This window comes from Strigops habroptila, chromosome 7 (genome assembly GCF_004027225.2).
Source record: "Strigops habroptila isolate Jane chromosome 7, bStrHab1.2.pri, whole genome shotgun sequence".
NCBI classification, from domain to species: Eukaryota; Metazoa; Chordata; class Aves; order Psittaciformes; family Psittacidae; genus Strigops; species Strigops habroptila.
Window position 1 is genome coordinate 54,848,654 of NC_044283.2, and position 20,411 is coordinate 54,869,064.

Below are 20,411 nucleotides of genomic sequence, written 5' to 3' on the forward strand. Positions count from 1 at the left end.
CCACCAGGAAATGGAAATCAGAGAACTGAGTGTCTCAAAATGATTCTAAGGCGTGGAACATTTTGGATAGCACTATTTGTGCATTGGGATTTTTTAGTGCCCTTAATTTAGCTTTAAGTCTACCTTCCACTTTACATACACTAAAGAAAAGATTTTTACTTTCTCAGTATTTGAGATCCTTTTATACTGTTTTCTTTTATTAATATTATTTTCTGAGAACTAGTGAATACTGTATTCCTTTTTTGAGTTCCTTCACCCAAAAAAAAGTCTTTGTGATTAATAAAAAGTACAGCATTTTACGTAGAGTGTTGTACCTAAAGCAGTTTTACCTCCTTATTGCAAGTTTGATATACCTGCATTGCTGAACTACTAAACTGGGGAGCAGGGAAGTATATTTTTGTTTTGTTTCTTTAGGAGGCTTTTTTTTAATCTCTTTGATGCATTAGTTTTATTTATTCAATCAGCTTTGTAAAACAGGATTTCTTAGATTTCAAAACTCTTTAAGATCAGGTGTTAACACAATGTTTTTAACATCTTTTAAAATTCCATTTTCAACATAATGTTTTCCTTTCCTTTCAGTTCATTTCGATGTACATTGACAAATATTCCACAGACACAGGCTTTGTTAAACAAAGCTAAACTTCCTTTAGGTTTGTTGCTACATCCCTTCAGAGACCTAACGGTACAGTAGCTTACTTTTTCTTTTTTTAATATAGGTACTTAATATACACATTTGTCTTGGTTTTGTTCGAACAATAAAATACAATGAACTAAGTAAGGCCTAAGTTGTTTGGGACTTATGAGGAGCGGAAAAAAAACTTAATTTGCTACCTCATTGAAATTCATGGGGAAAAAGCTTTGGACAAGTCCTTCAAAATTTTTTCCTTATTCTTGGAAATCCTTGCTTGCCAATGGTTCTCTGAAGCTCTGGATTACTACTCTGTGTTGGGCTCAGAACTGTCAGATACCTCTCGAAAAGGTGTTTACACTGGTCTCTTGGAGACAAGTGCTCAGGTTGAATGTGTTACTGGTATGATAAATGCTGTCAATAGAAGGTAAACAGAATGCAAGATTGTTCATAACTGTTAAGCAGCCTCTCTCCATTTAATTTATTTGTATTTACATGAAAAGGTAAATAACTGTCTGATATGACTTCTTTTCATATGATGTGTGCTGTTTGTGTAAGGTTTGCTCTTTGTCGTGTTTAATCACACAAAATTGTCCTGTCTTTCATGATTCCTGTTACTATAGTAGCTGTGTTAGCGTAACTGTGTAATTTAAAGTAATTTCATTAAAGATCTTACTACAACTTTTGATTTGTGTGATTGGATTAAGGCAATAAATGTTATTTCTCTTGATTTTAACAGGGAGGGTATTTTTAATGGACATAATTACTCTAAGAAAATTAGCTAAAAAAGATAAAAGGAAAGATGATAGAATATCTAGTCTTATGAATCTTTTATGCGCTGTACTGTACAATAATGTTTTCCATAAAATGTAGTGTGTACCTTTGTTACAGTTTTCCATTGTTTCTTTTTAGCAATTACCAGTAATAACATCAAGTACAATAGTGAGATGCAGATCCTGCAGGACATATATCAACCCTTTTGTTTCTTTCATTGATCAAAGGAGGTGGAAATGCAATCTGTGCTATAGAGTTAATGATGGTGAGTCTTTGTAGCAGGAGAAGCTTGCATTAGTAAAATCTCTTTCAAGTATTTGCATCATATCAGTCCATGGGATGCTTTAGATTAAAATGTAGATTAAAATGACAGTGTTCCTAAGGTGGGTTTTGTTTGGGTTTTTTTTAAAAGCTCTGGATCATAAGTCAAATGTGCTGTGCATTTTCTGAAGTAAAAGGTTGTTTTGCAGTTTTCTGGGAGACAAAGAAAATGTAATCATATTATCCTGATTATAATAGAATCAACTTGCTCCATTGACTGCTGTTGCAATATACAAATGGAAACATGGTGACAGCTGATACTGTCTGTGATCCAGGCCAGAGGTTATGAGAAACAGTACAACTTGAAGCTTGGTGTTATTGTGAAATGCTCTATTTACATTGGTGTTTTAAAGTTGGGGAGATTCTGTTGTTTGAAGTAGGCCTTCTTTTGTTTCCAGTTATTTAACTTTGCTGTTGCTTGAGATACTTGAAAAGTTCCTTTGTTTTATGTATCCTTAACGTAATTCTTTCTCTGTTGTTAGTGATAATTGAAATATGTCTGCATTAGTTTCCCTTCCCTTTGGCTGCCATAATGTTTTTTATTTGATGACAAATATATAAACTTTCTTGAAAAAATAAAACCAAAATTTTTTGTCGTTTATAGTTCCTGAAGAATTTATGTATAATCCTCTGACACGATCTTATGGAGAGCCTCACAAACGGCCAGAGGTCCAAAATTCTACAGTGGAATTCATTGCTTCCTCAGACTATATGGTAAAAAAAAGTTTCCATGGTAGCTTCAACACCAATTGCATGTTAATATAAATGCATTTGAAATGAATGTTACATTGTGCTCCAGTGGTGTGTATTAATTTTCCTGTGAAGGTCCTCTTAACACCATATAATAGTTAAAATACGTATTTTGAGTCTTAGTGAATGTAGATAGCTAGAAGCAAATGCAATGTGTGTAGTTGTCCAGTGTAGTTTAATGTAGCATTAGTCTGGTTTGAGTTTGATGCAATGCAGGTTTTGGGTTTCTCCCTCATTTTGAAGACGTTTTGAAAGACCAATGGAATAACAAGGGAATTATGTTGGGTTCAAATTTTTTGTTGACAATTGTGATAGAAATGATTCTAAGTAGGAGTCAATCTACAGTTGCTGTGATAGTAGTCTTGTCTCCAAGAACGATAAACAAGGCCTGAGAAAAGGCTCTGTTCATAATGACATTAATAACAACAGCAAAACTAAATTGATTTCTTGTCTTTGAATTGAAATACTGTGGCCAAGACATTTGGCAATTAATAAATACAGCTTGTTACATGGTTGGGAAAAGGATGTAGGTAGAATATTTTCATTCCTTTTAATGGATTGCATTGTGCACGTACTGAAAGAACAATTGTGTTTTGAAGAGTGAATTCCGTATCTGGTATCAAAGAGTCATGTTTGAGTTGACTGTTGGAAGGAGAGACTAACATAGCAAGTTTCTGTTTGGAGGCATAGCATTGTATGCTTATTACAAATGGGAACTATTGAGTACTGGAAATTGTGGTTAAGTCTATCCACTTCTAGTCTTCTAGTTAGTAAATCAGTTTTACTACATAATGTATACCTTGCTTTTTTCTAAGTATTCCCTTTTCCCACTTCCCTTTCTAATGACTAATCGTTTTTAACATTTCTTTAAATATGATTTTTGAACTTTTTTTTTATTATTTTTATTTTTTTACTTTGTAGCTTCGTCCTCCTCAGCCTGCGGTATATTTATTTGTTTTAGATGTGTCTCATAATGCAGTGGAGGCTGGATATTTGACAATAGTCTGCCAGTCATTGCTGGAAAACCTAGACAAGTAAGAATATAAATAACCTTTTCAAATTAACTAACGTGTTATTATGAACAATACTGACATAAAGTTTTGTAGAAAACTTGCATATAGTGTTTAGATATTCTGTCCCTAAAGGACAGAAGTTCTGTTGCCTGAAATTCTGATACGCGACTTACATGTCTAAAACCCAAACAGCTGTTGAAGCAATTTACATGATGAAAGCTTTCTTCCCTGCGTGTGGTTAAAGGTGGATCTGCAAATAATTTACTTATTTATATGCAGAGTATATGTAGCTGTAAATTCTAGCAACATGTCGATTGTACAAACATCTATAAACTGCGCTCTTTCCCCTTGACAAGACCAACAAGAATAACTAAATTACAGAGATTAAATTGGCTGGCTCTTCATCTGAAATGGCTGAGGTGCTGTGTCCTGGAACGTGAGACTGTCTGAAATGTCTGACAACCAATTGGCTGGGTTTCAGTTTGGTCTTTTTCAGATCACAGCTACCCAGATCTACCCGTGCTGCTTTCTGTCCTTACTCACTTTTGTACTGGAACAGCATGTATGGGATTGGTGGTGTTGCTTTTTGAGAATGGGTTAATAAACTTTACTATGTTTATGTCTTTTGAAAACTAATCTGCATCCTGTTGAGATCTCACTCTGAAAATTGTTTCCTACAAGTGTTTCATAAGAAACTTGATTTTAATTTCTGATAAAGATATCAAAATGTATAATGATTCTCAGAAACATGTTAAATTATTTTAGGAAAACTCATAAAATTCCATACAAGGTCTACGCGAAAATCAGTACATCTGGTTAATTTGTATACCTAGACAGTAAAACTAGTATTTGCCTCTATTGCTTTTGTTCATCGTCATGGTTTTCAGCATGGTTTAGTTTTTCTTTCTGTATTTCTAATGCCATATGTAGGAGTATGATCCACATGAGAAATAAGTATGTTGTATTGTAGAGACACTGGATTTTGGTTTAGGGCTGTAAGTACTCTTTAACTATGTTAGTAAATGTGGGGTTTTAATTAAGAAAAAGCAGAACAGACTATTTTCTAATAAAAACTGAGAAGGCTACCTTCTGTTACATGTCAAGGTAATGTTTAAACAAACCTACTAAGGTCTCTCGTGGAACAAAACATCAATATATTAGCGAGTGCTTATCTGTAACAGTTCTGTAAACTGTATCAGTATCTCAGCTTTTCAGAAAATACCGAAGAATTATTACTTGTGTTCGTGTTTCAGATCTCCTTTCTTTTGTTCACCCTTGATACATGAGCTGAGTGTCTGATAACATCAGCAGGAGCTGTATATACGTATGTATCTTGAGAGAGAAATTTAGGGTTTAATAGTTTGATTTTGGTTTTTTTTTTTAATGCTTCAGGCTGCCTGGAGACTCGAGGACAAGGATAGGGTTCATAACATTTGACAGCACTGTTCAGTTTTACAACTTGCAAGAAGGTTTATCGCAGCCTCAGATGCTGATTGTCTCAGATATCGATGGTAAGTTGAAAGAAGATGGAAACTAGATTTTTGAGGAACTACTTCCCTCCCCTCCCCCCCCCCAAAGAAAGATTAGAACGTCTCAAATATTCTGGGATTAGGTCAATTTTATTGAATGTAAAAGGAATATATTTTAGAAAAATAATCCTACACTAAGTACAGAGTACGTGGTGTTTTAAAAAGTGAACTTTGAATTTAATTTTGCTTTGACTAAAACAAGCTTTGTATAGACTGTATTATTCTCTCTAATACATGTATCAAAAAAGTAGTTTGTATTTCATGGTATGTATAGCAGTGGGCAGTGAAATGTTTTATTCTATTTTGATGTTTGGTTTTGGGTTTTGTTTTTTGGGTTTTTTTTGGTTTTTTTTTTAATAAGATGCTTTTTTCCGTTCTCCCTACAGATATTTTCCTACCTACACCAGATAGTTTACTTGTAAATCTCCATGAAAGCAAAGAGGTACGATTACTGAAAATATGTCATTAAATGTGAAAAAAATTAAATAAAGAGGTTCCTTTTAAACTTTGAATTCATGCCTATCTTCATAATATGTAATAACAATGCTACTTTTTAATTACAGAAGTATTACATTTTGTTTGTTTGACGCATCATAGTTTTTATATTTATTACTTTGTTTTCCTCAGTGTGTTGAAACTAAGCTAAAGTTTTTGTCTACCAATTGTTCCACTTCAGCTCTTTAGAAATAGCAGAAAATCTCAAGCTTGCAAAGCCTCATAAACACCTTTCAATCTGTTCTGCAGCTCATAAAAGATCTGTTGAATGCATTACCAAATATGTTCACCAATACAAGAGAAACACACAGTGCGCTGGGCCCCGCTCTTCAGGCTGCATTTAAATTGATGTCTCCAACGGGTGGTCGGATATCTGTGTTTCAGACTCAGTTACCATCTTTGGGAGCAGGGCTTTTGCATTCCAGAGAAGATCCCAATCAAAGGTCAAGCACAAAGGTACAAAAACTTCCTTTAATGTTCATCTCATGAGACTAGGGACTGGCCATGTGTTTCTGACTTGTGTAGTTCTGCAGATCAACTCTTGGGTTTTGTTTTATAGTAATTCACTAAATTTTAATTATTTTATGTCTGTCTATGTGCTTTTAAGATCACTAGTTTATACATGTGTGTGTGGTATTACTTGTTTCAAAGTGCATGGGCTGTCTTTTGGGCCTTTGGTCAATAGCTTTTCTTTGCAAGCAAAAGAAGCTGCAAACATCTCTGACTCGGTTAATATCAGCCTGGGTTTTGAACTAAAGCGTGGATATATTTAATTGCAGACCCAAAACATGACTGCTTACTCTTTTTATGGCCTTGTAGTTTACAGCATCCAGTAAGTGCTACATAGGTACATGAATGTTTATTTGTATGAGAATGTAAATGTCTTTAAAAGTTTGTAGCAGTTACATTATGATACTTAGTAGCAGTTATGTTAGGATACTTTGTAGCAGTTACATTAGGCTACATACTTGCAAAGTAAGTATCATAACTACTTGTAAGTACAAACTAAGGGAATAAGGAGCGTGAGGAAAATAATTTCTGCAGGTGGAAATGCCTATAAATTATTGCTTAAAGGAAACTTCCTTATGATACTTTGCTACTGAATAGCATGTCTTTGCCACATAAAGTCGTAAGAGAACACAATTGTTGCCTTAATTCTTTCCTGTATAATTTATTCACTAAAGGTGGTCCAGCATCTTGGTCCAGCAACGGATTTTTATAAGAAGTTGGCACTGGACTGTTCAGGCCAGCAGACTGCTGTGGATTTATTTCTCTTAAGTTCACAATATTCTGATCTAGCTTCTCTTGGTAAGGAGTACCTCACGTATGCATTCACTTTTCCACACTGTCTGTCTTCAGAAGCACAGGCTACTTCAGTAATTCTTAAAGCATGTCAATCTTTCTGTACTTCGTAAATGCAGCTAATGCTGCAAAGGAATTGTAGCAGTAAAGAATAATTATTGGATTGCTGCTATCAGACAATTTATTCTGGGATTTCACGGTTTTAAAAAAGAAAGTACTCTCCTGTTCAGGAAGAGGAAGTAGTCAGATGGCAAGGAAGTAATAAAGTTTAATCATGGGGGTAGAAAAGACTTCTCATCTTTCAGTATTAAACCAAGATTTGTCCCTGCATGCACACTTAATTTTGCCTCTACACCATTAACTATTTCTGCATGCACTCCTGTCTTAGCAGTCAAAAGTAGCATGCTTACTGCAGTAGGTTTATAATTAGATCATTGCGTATTGGGGTGACTCATCATCGAGTCTGGGCCAGTTCTTGTTGTCTTACAGATGTGGGTCGTATCAAGAAAAAGATTAAAATAGCTGTGACTTGCAGAAGGTTGGACAGTTTTTGTGTCCTGACTTCACGTTTAGGTTTTACTTCTTAACCTTATCTTTTCCTCTTTCACAGCTTGCATGTCCAAGTATTCTGCTGGGTGCATCTATTACTATCCATCTTTCCATCGTAGCCATAATCCTGCTCAGGCCGAAAAGTTGCAAAAAGACCTTAAAAGATACCTTACAAGAAAGATTGGATTTGAAGCAGTTATGCGCATAAGATGCACAAAAGGTGTGTTTTAACTTCTAATACATATGGAAAAGTTGGTGAAAGCATGTTAACTATCATTTTGATGTGCTTAGTGTTCAGCAACATGAGATTTCAGGTTATTTCTCTTTCAAAGAAGAGTAATAAAATAGTTGCTTTTATGTAAGTTATGTTAGCTTTTGCCATTTGTTTTTGTTTTGGTTTGGTTTTATTTTTACTTAAAATGGCACCATCTCGCTTCAGCTCAGTTGACATGTCTAGTGTAAGAGCATCGTTCAGTTCAGAGTGTCCAGAATCTAATATGAACTGTACAGGATCATGTTGAAATGTCTGATGATTCACGTAATTGATTTTGCATGATAGATAGAATAAGTATTTTTACAATTTTCTTAAACATATCTTGAGGACTGTGGGTTTTAATTATTGATAGTTTTTCATGCTATTGTAACCTCACTCTGAATTATTTAATCTGCTTCTAGGTCTTTCAATACACACTTTTCATGGGAACTTTTTTGTACGATCTACTGATTTATTGTCCCTTGCCAATGTCAATCCTGATGCTGGATTTGCAGTACAAATGTCCATTGAGGAAAGTCTGACTGACACATCTTTGGTTTGTTTTCAAACAGCTCTTTTGTATACTTCCAGCAAAGGTAAACAAATTCAAATGATTGGCCACCCAGCTTTTTGTTGTTTCTTCTAACATAATGTTTGTATAGTTAGTTCCACAGCCTTTTGTTGTTCTCTATGCCCTAAGAGAAATTTGTTAAAGATAGGGAGCCTACGTGGCAGTTAATCACATAATGTAAATCTTTATAAACTCTATTTTGATGGGAAAATTTAATTTATCTCCATCCTACATAGAGCTGATTCAGCAAGATCCCTTTACTTCAAAGGCACACTGTTGTTATAAGCAATAACATGTTTGGCATGCACTTTGTTCAAAATCACAGACCCATAATAGATTAGAGCTAGTTGCTAGTACATTGTGTGGGCATAAAGAATAGTAGCTAATTTCTGTTGTGGAAGATGCCACAAAATTTTGGGCTGGAAACCAACGTAGTTCATTTGTAGGATAAAGACACTTATTGTGGATGTTATAAGCTAGTTTGCATTATGAACTTGTGCTGGTTAATAAGTTGAATGCCTTACAGCGCTACATAATTTGAACAGGTGAAGAGACAGGAACAGGAGATAGTGTTACAGCAATTTCCTGATTGGTGCATTTTCACAAAATGGGTGCGTCTTAGATGAGAGAGGGTATTCTGTAATGACTGAATTTGTACACCTCTACCAGGAAGTATCGCAAAATGATTTCTACTTATTTTTATTAGGTGAACGTCGAATTCGAGTGCACACACTTTGCTTACCTGTAGTAAGTTCACTGGCTGATGTATATGCAGGAGCAGATGTACAAGCAGTTGTATGTCTCTTAGCAAACATGGGTGAGTACAGACCAGGAAGATTCAAATTTCAAATATCTTTTTCTGTTCTTACTTTTAGCAGCCATTTAAATAAAGTAGTGAATGAAGCCTGAGTATTGTAGCAAGAGGTTGGAGTGGAAGCCTGAGAATACCAAGGATAACAAAATCAAAGTTATACCAAAACTATTAACTGAAATATTCCTTAATCTGAATACTTAGTTGACTTTAATAATTTAAAAGGAGCTTTATTAGATTATTCTCTGGAGTTTATTAAAGGACAAAAAAATCATAACACACTTGAATCAGAACTCTCATTTTTGTATCATCATCACTGCTGTATATTAAACTTTAACATTCTGGGGTTACTTAAGAAACAGTGATACAGTTTAGTGAGTTGATGGAGACGAAAAGGAAACCTCTGACAACAGGGTATCTGAGATATGCATTAGTTTTGTATGCTTCTATTCCGTCATTGCTGGGTGGAGTATTCCTACTCGTCCCCTAGTTCTGGATCATAAGTAGCTGTTTCATAGACTGATCTCTGCCATTGAACATGTATGGCTATTGAACATGTATGGCTCTGTGCAGCATTTTAATAGCTGCTGTGTTGTATATTAATGGCCAAATAAATTAGAAGAAATAAATAGCATCTTAACTCAAATGCACATTTGGTCCAGCAGGTGGCTTCCTCCAACCAAAGGATTTGCAGTCCTTTCTCAGTAGAGAGCGATGAAGTTTCATTTACACTAATCATAAGTATTTCGCTGAAATAACAGAAGAAATTTCTTGGCGGGGGGGGGGGCAGGGAAAGTTACTGCAAATCTTATCTTGGACGTAGGAGAGCAGAGAGTTTAATCAATAGCAAACTTATTTGCATAAGGTTTAAAACTGAATTTATATTTAGTCTCAGGTATATACCGCAGCTTTAAACAATTTTTTTTAAGATTCCCCAAGACTGGGGAGCAGAGGTCAGCCACACTGTATTTTTTAAGCATTGTGAAAATGAGTTTTGGTATGGGCAATCATCCTATTTTGTCCTAAAAAAGTTAAGGCCACAGCTGTGGGTTTGAGTTGGGTTTTTTTGGTTTTAATTGTAAAATATCACCCAAAAGCACTACTGAGATTTTCAAAATTCAAGGGAATGAAAGAGGCCACCTGTGTTAACTTCTTGTATCCTTCTAACTCAACAGCTGTGGATCGCTCAGTTTCATCTAGTCTTTCAGATGCAAGAGATGCCTTAGTTAATGCCGTGGTAGATTCCTTGGCAGCATATATGTCAACTGTCTCGAATCTGCAGCAGTCCATGCTAATAGCACCAAATTCTCTCAAGCTATTTCCACTGTATGTTTTGGCCCTTCTCAAACAGGTATGTAGAATCTAGTGGATTAATGTTTGATATGTAATTCATTGTTGCATTTGAGGAATTCTTCAGCATTAGGTCAAGCAATGTCTGCACTTTTCTAAAATTATGAAAATTGCATTATCCTCTTCGAGCTTACAGGACTTTCACATGAAAGTCTGTGCTAGCTTATTTTAAATTAGTGCCTGAGCAGTTTATTGTTTTACTTGACTTTGGACCTTTTATATTTTGTCTTATTTTGTTTTACAATTAAAATGAAAATACATACGTAGTAACAGTATTTCTCTGATTTTGGCAGCTAATTGGTGTTGCCTATAAAGATTGTTGGAAGCTTCTTATTAGTACTTTTTCAATTTTATTTTATGAAGAAAAAACACGTCAAATATTTTTCAATGCATATACTCAGTACTTTAAAGCACCAAGAAGGAAAATAAGTTTCCATGGAGATACAAAGAAATTTGTTACAGAAACTGAAGTGATATAGTTGAAAGTTCAAATAGAAGTAGTTACTGCTTGGTGATTGTTGTTTTTTTTTTTTTAATATCTTTGTTTATATTAGCAAACATACTTAAAAATAGAGAACTCACTGCAGGATTTTGTTATGAATAAATCTCATGGCTTAAAAGATTTTCATGTCTGACGTTTGTTTATTTTCTTATCATGAATAAACCTTTATGTAAGTTTGGCAAGAAATGCAATCATAACTTACTTTCTTTGGCATAGTGATTACTTCAGTCTTTAATATACTGATTAGGACTTCTTTGGTACTTCCATAACTAACACTTTTAATGATGGGTCAAAACCAGACCATTTATTATTAAGAGGATCCATATGAAAGACAGAAGTAACAGTGGCTGAGAAAATAAGTTGTTTAGGTTTTGTTTGGGTTTTATTATTATTGTCTTTGTTAACAATAACTAAAAAAGCCTGGGATATAGAGAAACCAAAATCAAAATTCTCATGGCAGCAAAGGAGAAGACAACTTTGCTGTACTTAGCTTTGTTGTAGAAGTGAATATTAACTTTGATTATAGGAATATTCCCCACTGAATCAGAATATGGTGCTTACTCCATTGTGTTGCTTCTCACAGTGATTGTTTACTGATTGCTTCTAAAGGAGATCTGAAAAATCCAGTAGGAAAGAGTTACAAAATAAGTTTAATCCTATGAAAGCCTGGTTTCTGCTATAGAACATGAAAGTATATTTCCCTTCCAAAGCTTTTCCTTAATATTTAATTATTGCTAACACAAAATCAGGGTTAATCTTATCCACAGAAGTGTTTTGTTTGGTTTTGGGCTTTTTTTTTAATCTCTCTAGACTTGTATCTTCCCTTTTATCTTGCATCAGTCAGTTTCACAGGCCAGTAACATTCGGCAAGAATAAAAATGAGAAATCACATACAAATTTTACACAAAGTAGGGGAAAATGTATTCTCCTTCGTCATTAAGGAGGGAGAATGGATTAACTTTTAAAAGGTATTATATTCAAGTTGTAATTGATTGATTTTAATGTATCTCAGTAAGATACTTTGCAAAAGCTTTGTCACCTTGCTTGACACTTGCAAAACATCTGAAATGAAGTGTTTAGATGTGACATAAAATACAGGATTTATTTGAGTAACAATACTGTTCTCGTACAGAAAGCATTTAGAACAGGCACAAGTACACGCTTGGATGATCGTGTATATGCAATGTGCCAGATGAAGAGCCAGCCTCTTGTTCATTTGATGAAAATGATACATCCCAACTTGTACAGGATAGACAAGTTGATTGATGAGGTAATGTATGAATTTTTTTAAATAGATATTTTTTAAAATAAGCTTTTACCATATGGAGATGTGCTTAGTCTCTAGACTATTTTTTCTCTACGTTATTTCCAGAATGTTTCACAGATTCTTAGTAAATAATTCAGCCTATTTTTGTATTGGAGGGAGAAGCAGCTTTAATCTGAAAATACTGGGGATTTGGGTGTTTTTTAATTGTTTTTGTCTGGTTTTATTGCTGGGGAGGAAGGAGGTGGGTTTTGGATAGGGTTTTTTGTTATTTTTTGGTTTTTGGGGTTTTTTTAAATAATGTCATTGCTACCAGCCAGATTGTTTAATCATATCAGTCATAGTGCTCTGTGGACAAACCCTTGTATCACTCCAGGCAGGATGTTAAATCAAAGAACTTTCAGTTACTTGAATACAATAAAATAGTGAACCTTTATAGGGAGTAGAATTTTATGTTTTTCTGCTCTTGCAACACTTCTGGTGAAGTTGACTACAATGTGAAGGTCTAAGGAGGTTGTAGAAAATTTAAGTGTAAACACTAGAGTTCTTTTGAGAGTTTGGCATCTATAGCATGAGAAATGTTACACACACAACTTAAATTGCCTCTTTTTTTTTTTTTTAGGTAATAAAGTAGCCCTTAGGTTAAGTACATTCTAGAATTGTTTGATGTATATAATCATTTTAGGCTTAACATGGCATTTTGTTACATGAGAATCTGCAAAATTTTGCTAGAGATAAACGTGGGGGTTTTTTTGGTTTTGGTTTTTTTTTCCCCTGGTTTATTTTACCTGGTAAAGATAAATAGGATTTATTTATATTCTAGTGTTACTGAGTATTGTTTTTTGTTACAGAGTACAATACACGTAAATGACAGAGTTGTTCCACAGCCACCTCTTCAGAAGCTGTCTGCAGAGAAGTTGACAAGAGAAGGAGCTTTTCTAATGGATTGTGGCTCAGTAAGTTACCAGTTTCACACATTCCTTGGTGGGGGGGGAAGGTGATGCATGCTGTATTATTAAAAGCGGTCAACTCCCAACAGTAACACTGTAGTGAGTCACCATTCCAGGTAACCTGGCAGTAATCTGTGCTCCAGTGGAAGGCTTTTGTGTTTTGATCAGAGGATTATCTTTTAGGTTGCATATTAAGGCTTCAGAGGTTTGGGTGGTTTTTTTTTTCATGCTAGACTGATCAGAATATATAACAAGAGTTCACATTCAAGTTGGGGTTTGGGGGCTTTGGGGGTTCGGGTTTGTTTGGGATTTTTTCAGGGTTGATTTTTTTTTTTTTTTCCTTTTTGAAATAATGGATTTCCATTTTCCAAAAATTCTCTTAATGGTTGTTAAATTCTATGTTCTACAGTCTCTCCAAGAAAGCACTTCTCTACTGATGCAGGAATCTTCTCAGTTACACACAAATATAAGTGATTTGTGGCTTGTGTGATGTAAGAGTTGCAAGAGTCCACCCTCCGCAAATAAGTTATTTGTAGAAATTACACTAAACCAGACTTAATTGGATAAAGCATTATGGTTCATGAATAATGTGATAAAACATTATGCTACTCTAATGGCAGTCTAGAAAGTGTTTTAAATCTTGTATGAGTTCAGAGGTTGACTGTGAATGTCAAACTTGGCTTCTGTCTACAGATGTCTCAAATAATTACTATAATGTGTTTTGGTAATTGATGCTTTACTGTGACTTCTTTAGATTGGAAAGTCGGCGTGCAGTAACTGACACAGTGGTGTGACTTCATGAAATCTAAGGGTTTTTATTTTAGGAGGTTACATGGGAAGTTGCCACATTAACTGTTCAATATAGATGTGTCCTGCATCCTTATTCTTTTAGTATTTGCCTTCTACCTATAATTTTTGACATTAATTTATTCCAAATGCTTCCAGTGTATTAATAAGTAAATGTCCAAATAACTAGTATTATACAATATTTATTATATTTATTATATCATTGTATATTATTATATATAATAATTATTATACAAATATATATAATAATTATTATACAAATAATTCATATATATATATATGAATAGCAACTGGAGCTCTCAAGTGATTCATTTGCATGAAAGGTATTATTCCGGTATTGTTCCAGTTATGTCACCACTTGTTTCTTTGTCTAAAATGTATGCGAGGCCTTTACTAAAACTGTTTCTGACATCTTACAGATTTTTTACATTTGGATTGGAAAAAACTGTGATAACAACTTCATAAAAGATGTCCTTGGATACCCAAACTATGCATCAGTACCACAGAAAATGGTAGGTGTTTTAATGAGCTGTGCTGTAGAGTGCTTATATTCGGAATCTATATTTAATCTATTTTCTCTGCATTTTCAGTTTTTAATTATGTAACTCTGAACTAGGACTTTTTTTTTTTTTTTTTTTTATAATTTGGTACTTTCTAACCTCAGCTTCTTAGGAGGGAGATAGACGTTGTCAAATGCTTTCAAGGAAAGAAAGTAAAGAAAGAAAGTAAATTTTAGCATTCATAGAATGCCAAAAAATTGTTCTATGACATTACTGCTTCTATTATTTTTACGGAAATATGTGGGTTCACAAGAATAGGATGGAATTTCCTAGAATAAATACAAAAACTATCCATGCATGTTAATAATTAAGATTACAGTTATTTTATTGATATCATGGGGTTTTGGAAGCCTTGTGTTCTCCAAACCTGGTGTAAAATACCAGGTCTATGGCGTGATGTGATAGGCCTGTAAGTGAAGGGTAAGACTTAAGTTTTGTTCAGCTTCCAAGCCTTGAGTCAATGTTAAAACAAAACTCTTTTAGCTGTTAGGACATCAAAGACATTTAGATGTGTGTTTTGGTGAAGGGGGTTTTATGTTATAACCTGTGCCTGTAGTCTTGTGCGTGAAACAGAGCAACAGTCAAAAAGAAGGCCCCTCTTCTGTGGGTAACGCTTCTAAAATGTCAACAAGTGGCAGGTAATGATGGACCTTTTTAAGACACTGCAGAAAAATACAAAATTGAATGGTTATATTCACATAGTACCAAAAACTTACTAGTCATTACAGAAGCACATAGAAAGATATTTCTGCTTATAAGGCTTGCATGGTGTTAAGGGTAAAGTAAATGACAAGTGATAATTACAAGAACAGATTAAGAACAGTGAGCTTTAAGACTACTATAAAACTGGACTGCTTGTTCAGAGTTTTGTATTTTGCTTGTATTAGCAGTTTAAATCTATCCCCTCTGATCACTGGTGGTAAGTATTAGTTGACGGAGTTTTCAGGAAGAACTTGGTTAAAGGAAGGATGATAGGTTTTTTTTCTCTCATTTTCGTTATAAATAGATGCTATATAACAAGTGAAAAAAGTTAACAGAAATAAGTTATTTTTTACTTTTAAATTTTGTCCTCCATTCATTTACTACCAAGGTAGCAATGGAACTGCTTTCAAATTTGGCATCAATTCTTTTGTCATATTAATCATCTTAAAAAGTTATATTGTTCCAAGAGTTGGTATATTTAGCTTAGTGAATGGCTCAAGTTTTTTTAATTCTTTTTTTTTTTTTTAGCTCATTTCCCAACCAAATAGTCCAGTCTAATTTTTGCATTGAAATTTGCATACAATTCAGATTTCACTTCATGTTTTGTTCATCTTTTCAGTACTGCAGAATGCAACGTGTAGGATTGACAGCGAAAGATATGGCAAGAAAACTGTGAAAGCAGCATTTTGAGAAGATTTTTTTTTTTTTTTAAATGAGCTTGCTTTCTAAAATCTTTTGCACTTAAAAGGCAGCTTAAGTTAAAGATGTACTGCTTCCTACAGAGCAGATACTACTGAATTTTTGTACTTTAAGCTGAAGGAAAAATATGTGTATATATTATCTGTGGTTGGTAATTTCTTAATAGAAATTGTGCCTTGTATCATGTTATGACTATCAGGATCTACTTTTTTTTAAACAAGTTTTTATATAAAGATGATGACTTCCTTCCATTACTTTCAACCAGACACAGCTTCCTGAAGTAGATGCACTTTCTTCAGAAAGGACACGATCTTTTATATCTTGGCTTAGAGACAGTAGACCTTTAAGTCCAGTTCTTCATGTAATAAAGTAAGTATTTCTGTTAGGTACTGAGTAATTATTGGCAACTTGCATTTACAATTTCTGTTGACACTGATGAAAAGTGGGAGTATCTGGCCTGAAAGAAGCTGAGTAACATCCTCTTTCCCCTTGATATGGTGTTATATGAAACCCCATAGCAACAAAGGTCATGTTAGAATCTAGTGCAAATTCAGATACCAATAGTTTTATTGGTATTAATTAGTTGCATAATTTTATTATATTGTTAAGAATATGTTAAAGCAGTGGAAGCCCTTATGACCAATGGGGTTAACCAAGTTAATTTCTGGTATAGCTTTAATAATTTCAATACACATATTAAAAGATAAAAAAAGTAATCTGTGGGATGGTTTTAATAATTGTATGTGTTTGTTACTGAGCTCCATAGGACAGCAGTTGATTGGTGACAGATGAGGCAAGTTCTGTAGCCTTTTCAAGCCATGAAAGCACCTACTTGAAGTTTAAATTTTATAAAATGTTTATATTTGAGTTTACATTTCATTTGTTGTCTTTAGAGTACTCAGTTTACTGAGCCAGATGTGAGATCACATTTTAGAGAGTATGATGACTTTCTTACTCAGATAAATAATGTTTAAGCATAGGACTGAAGCTTTTTTACTGTTGGCATTGTAGCTGCTGCTTAAATTGCACATAGTGCTGAGAGACCACAGTAAATAGCAGAGCTTTACTGCATGCTGTACTACAGAGTACAGGGGCTGTGCCCCAGCAAATACTTGCTGCATCCCAGTAAATTTTTATTGGGGCAATAATTTTGGATACTAGATCTTTGACATGTTTACCTTCTCTGTTCTGTCACCAAATAAGAAAAACTGGGGAGGGAATTAAGATTACATGTAATCAGAGGTGTAAATTTTGCATTTTTTTAAATCTTTATCAGGATTTAATATAACCCTTTCAGAATTTGTTGCTGCCAGCATACTTGTTAACTTCTAAAACAAAATTATTTTTATGTTTCCTTTTTAATGTTTCTACAAGGTATTTTAAATGCAGTTTCACTCACTTTTCTACTATATAACTTTAAAGAAGTTATACTTCTTTAAAAGATGCTGCTGTTTGATAGTGTATTTCAAACTTTAGTGTTTTTTCTAAACTTTGGAGTATTTACAGTTGTAGTATCTTTGGACTGAGTCTAAACTCCAGAGAAAAATAAGCATTTCCTTAGAACTTAGCCCTCTGCTTGAATTTACCTTGGATTTTTTGCTCCATGTTTGGACTAAAATACCTTCCTCTCTTTTTTCAGAGATGAGAACCCTGCCAAAACAGATTTTTTTCAGCATTTAATTGAGGATCGGACAGAAGCAGCTTTCTCATATTATGAATTCTTACTTAATATTCAACAGCAGATCTGTAAGTGAACAAGGAATAAAAAGAAGAAAAATCCTGACTTCAGATAGAAGCATGGGCCCAGAGAAGCGTAAGGGAAGTCGCAAAAAGTGGATGCTTGTTCTTCAAAGAATATACAGTGACCAGCACTGTTTTGGAAGCTTTACAGCTAAAGAAGTATACATTTCCAAAAGAATTTTGCAGATTTACTTCAGTCTAAAAGTGGTAGGAGTGATGAAGCTGTTTCACTAGTAAACTTTAAATTGGTTTGTACACGTTTCCAGTTGTGCAGCGGTATGGTGCTCTGTTTATTGCAAGCTGGTGAATTTATGTAGCTATGTGGGATATTTCTTAACGAAATGTACAATTAGGTAAAGCCTTTTTTCTTACATTTATTATAGTAGCCCTTCCAGATCCAAATTCTTAACAGAGATGTCAAAGGGCAGTGATGTATGTTGGTTGTTTATATCAATTTCTTTTTAAAAGGAATGATTAATACTTACTAAAGACTTCAGCGAATTCCCTCTGAAAGTTGTAGAATTTCAGTAAAGTACAAAAATTGTAGAAATAAAATATATAATGTACATAAGTATTAAATTTGTAAAGAAAATGTAAAAAATGTAACTAAAAAAAAAAGACTTAGCTCAGTGTGCAGAGGTATTGAGTGCTCAACGATGAATTGTTCCGTCCCAGGCTAGACAATGAAGTTGACTATTAAAACATGCTAAAAAAAGTATCCGTGTAGAAGGAACACAGCTGCTTCTTCTGTTAATTTTAGGTGAATTTATTTATGATTGGCTTACTAATTAAAAATATTTTGCTTTATCATGTGTTTTTATATTTATGCAAGTATAATCTTTTTGCAACTAAACTCTTACTGAACTGAATATTGAAGAGAACATGTTTACTGCTTTATTTCACAGACCTCTGGAAGGGAGGAGAAAGCACTGCATAGTCTGAAATGAGCTATTGATATGAAGTTCCTAAAACAGTTCTTATGTATTATCCTAAAGAAGGCATATCTGTTAGCCTCGTTTTACGTTTTGTAAACTATTGTAGTCTTGGTCCGGGTTTCTGTAACTTGTGTCGTCTGCCATTTAGAGTAAGCATGGGTAATCACTCACAGTTGATGATTTGATTTCTGCTGTGATCTAATGAAAAAAAAAAAAAAGAGGGGGTGTAAAAATTAATTACCTTACATCAATGGAAGTAAAGGCTTTAAAATGTCAAAATTCAAAATGTAATCACACTGTTGCATCTCTTTGAAACCTTGTTCTTAGTAATGTTTTGGTAACTCAATGGTTTGGGCTTTTTGATAGATTTATCACAGATTTTTAAATTTGGTTGTTAAGTTGGGATGGTTTTGGTTTGGGTTTTTTTTTTTTTTTTGAGGCACATTAGAAATAATTCATAATGCACAATCACTCATACTTAGCATTCTGAACTTTATTTAATTAAGTGCAAAAAGTAGATGATGATTAGTATGATTACATTTTATCATAAAGTAGCCTTGAAAATGCTAATACTGCATTTTGACTGCCATAGCCCCAGAATCATAGTCAAGAAAAAAATGTACTAGCTTTGGTTTGCAAATGCTTTAAAAGCTACACTAATTAAATTCTGCTAGTGGTGTTATTCTGCATGTTAGCACAAAGTCATTGTTTGGAGAAGATACCTTATAAGTTATATTTGTGTGTTGTCCTTAACTAAATGTGTTTAAGTTACCCAAAGATTACTTAAGAGAAACTTTCCATTTAGCAAATTAATTTATCATGTAATAAATGTCTGAGGCGATGTCTGAATGTTGTCCCTAAATCAGACCTTCTTGATTTCAGTACTTGTTTGTAGATTTATTCGCATTGGGTGAAAGCTAAGTGCTGCTGAAGTGGGGCATAATTTGTAATTGCAGAGATGAAAAGAGCATATTACAATTTTAAATGCCCCATGATAGATGCTTCTGACTTATGAGCTTGGTATTGAATATCTGGGAACATACTATGCCATGATTAATTGCAACATATTCTGTAAAACCGTTACTTAAAGCTTTATTCTTCTATGGTTTTTGTATATAAAAATTATGAAAAATACATCTTGAGAGCTATTTCTTCAGTAAAATAATTACACGGCACAGAGAATCTACTTATTTTTTTACCAGTTATAGAGCACGTCTCCATTCTGACTGATCTTTGGTTTAAACTTTTAGAAGACAGTCTCATAGAAATAGCTTGAATTTGAAACATCTCAGGATTTGGGGTATTGATTTTAGTGTGTTGAACAACAGAATATCTGTATGCATGGTAAAACTATCTAAAACACAGGTTTGTTTATGATGGTTTGGATCACACCACCGTACCAGAGGATACACAGCAAAAGATTAATCCCTACCAAGGGATGCACTCTGAAACTCAACAAGGTTTTTGCCTACTTTGGTTTGGGAGGAGAGGTGAGAGGCATGCTTCCATATCTGTTTAAATAAAGATAATAAATAAATCTGTTTGCTGAACTGCAAAGAACATCTCTAGCCATTTTAGGGATTGAACTTTCCCCAAAATGCCTTCAACACCACATAATATAAATCATGCCTGTTTCATTAGAAATTTAAGATTTGCTGGGTAAGATGTTTCCCAGCCCCAGCTAAGCAAGTCTTCAGGGGATCAGTTCAAATTCTCAGCATTTTAAATACAGACAATGGGCATCCCATTCCATGTCTTAGTTTTAAAAACGACATCTTCTACCTCTTTTACCAAGTAAGAGGTTTGGGAGTTCCTGTTGGAGAAATTACAGTCCAGAAAGTTCTTAAAATGTTAGGACACAATATGCAGCTCCCAAAGAATTATTACTAAGCTTGATTCTGTATTT

At 34.0% G+C, this 20,411-nt stretch overlaps 1 protein-coding gene across 4 annotated transcripts in view; it reads left to right on the forward strand.

The window, feature by feature from the left end:
- The window catches only part of SEC24B (SEC24 homolog B, COPII coat complex component), a 47,188-nt gene extending 27,181 nt beyond the window's left edge, over positions 1-20,007 (forward strand). For 2 of the 4 annotated variants that reach the window (XM_030491826.1, XM_030491825.1), the window contains 17 exons: positions 580-682; positions 1,541-1,667; positions 2,328-2,437; positions 3,395-3,507; positions 4,879-4,997; positions 5,402-5,457; positions 5,760-5,966; positions 6,695-6,818; positions 7,423-7,581; positions 8,037-8,210; positions 8,892-9,002; positions 10,172-10,347; positions 11,981-12,118; positions 12,964-13,068; positions 14,289-14,381; positions 16,096-16,199; positions 17,470-19,343. In XM_030491826.1, the coding sequence (XP_030347686.1) occupies positions 580-682; positions 1,541-1,667; positions 2,328-2,437; positions 3,395-3,507; positions 4,879-4,997; positions 5,402-5,457; positions 5,760-5,966; positions 6,695-6,818; positions 7,423-7,581; positions 8,037-8,210; positions 8,892-9,002; positions 10,172-10,347; positions 11,981-12,118; positions 12,964-13,068; positions 14,289-14,381; positions 16,096-16,199; positions 17,470-17,584 (2,134 nt within the window). In that variant the 3' untranslated portion in view covers positions 17,585-19,343. The other 2 variants (XM_030491824.2, XM_030491827.2) reach the window with 2 other exon arrangements.
- The last annotated feature ends 404 nt before the right edge of the window (positions 20,008-20,411 follow it).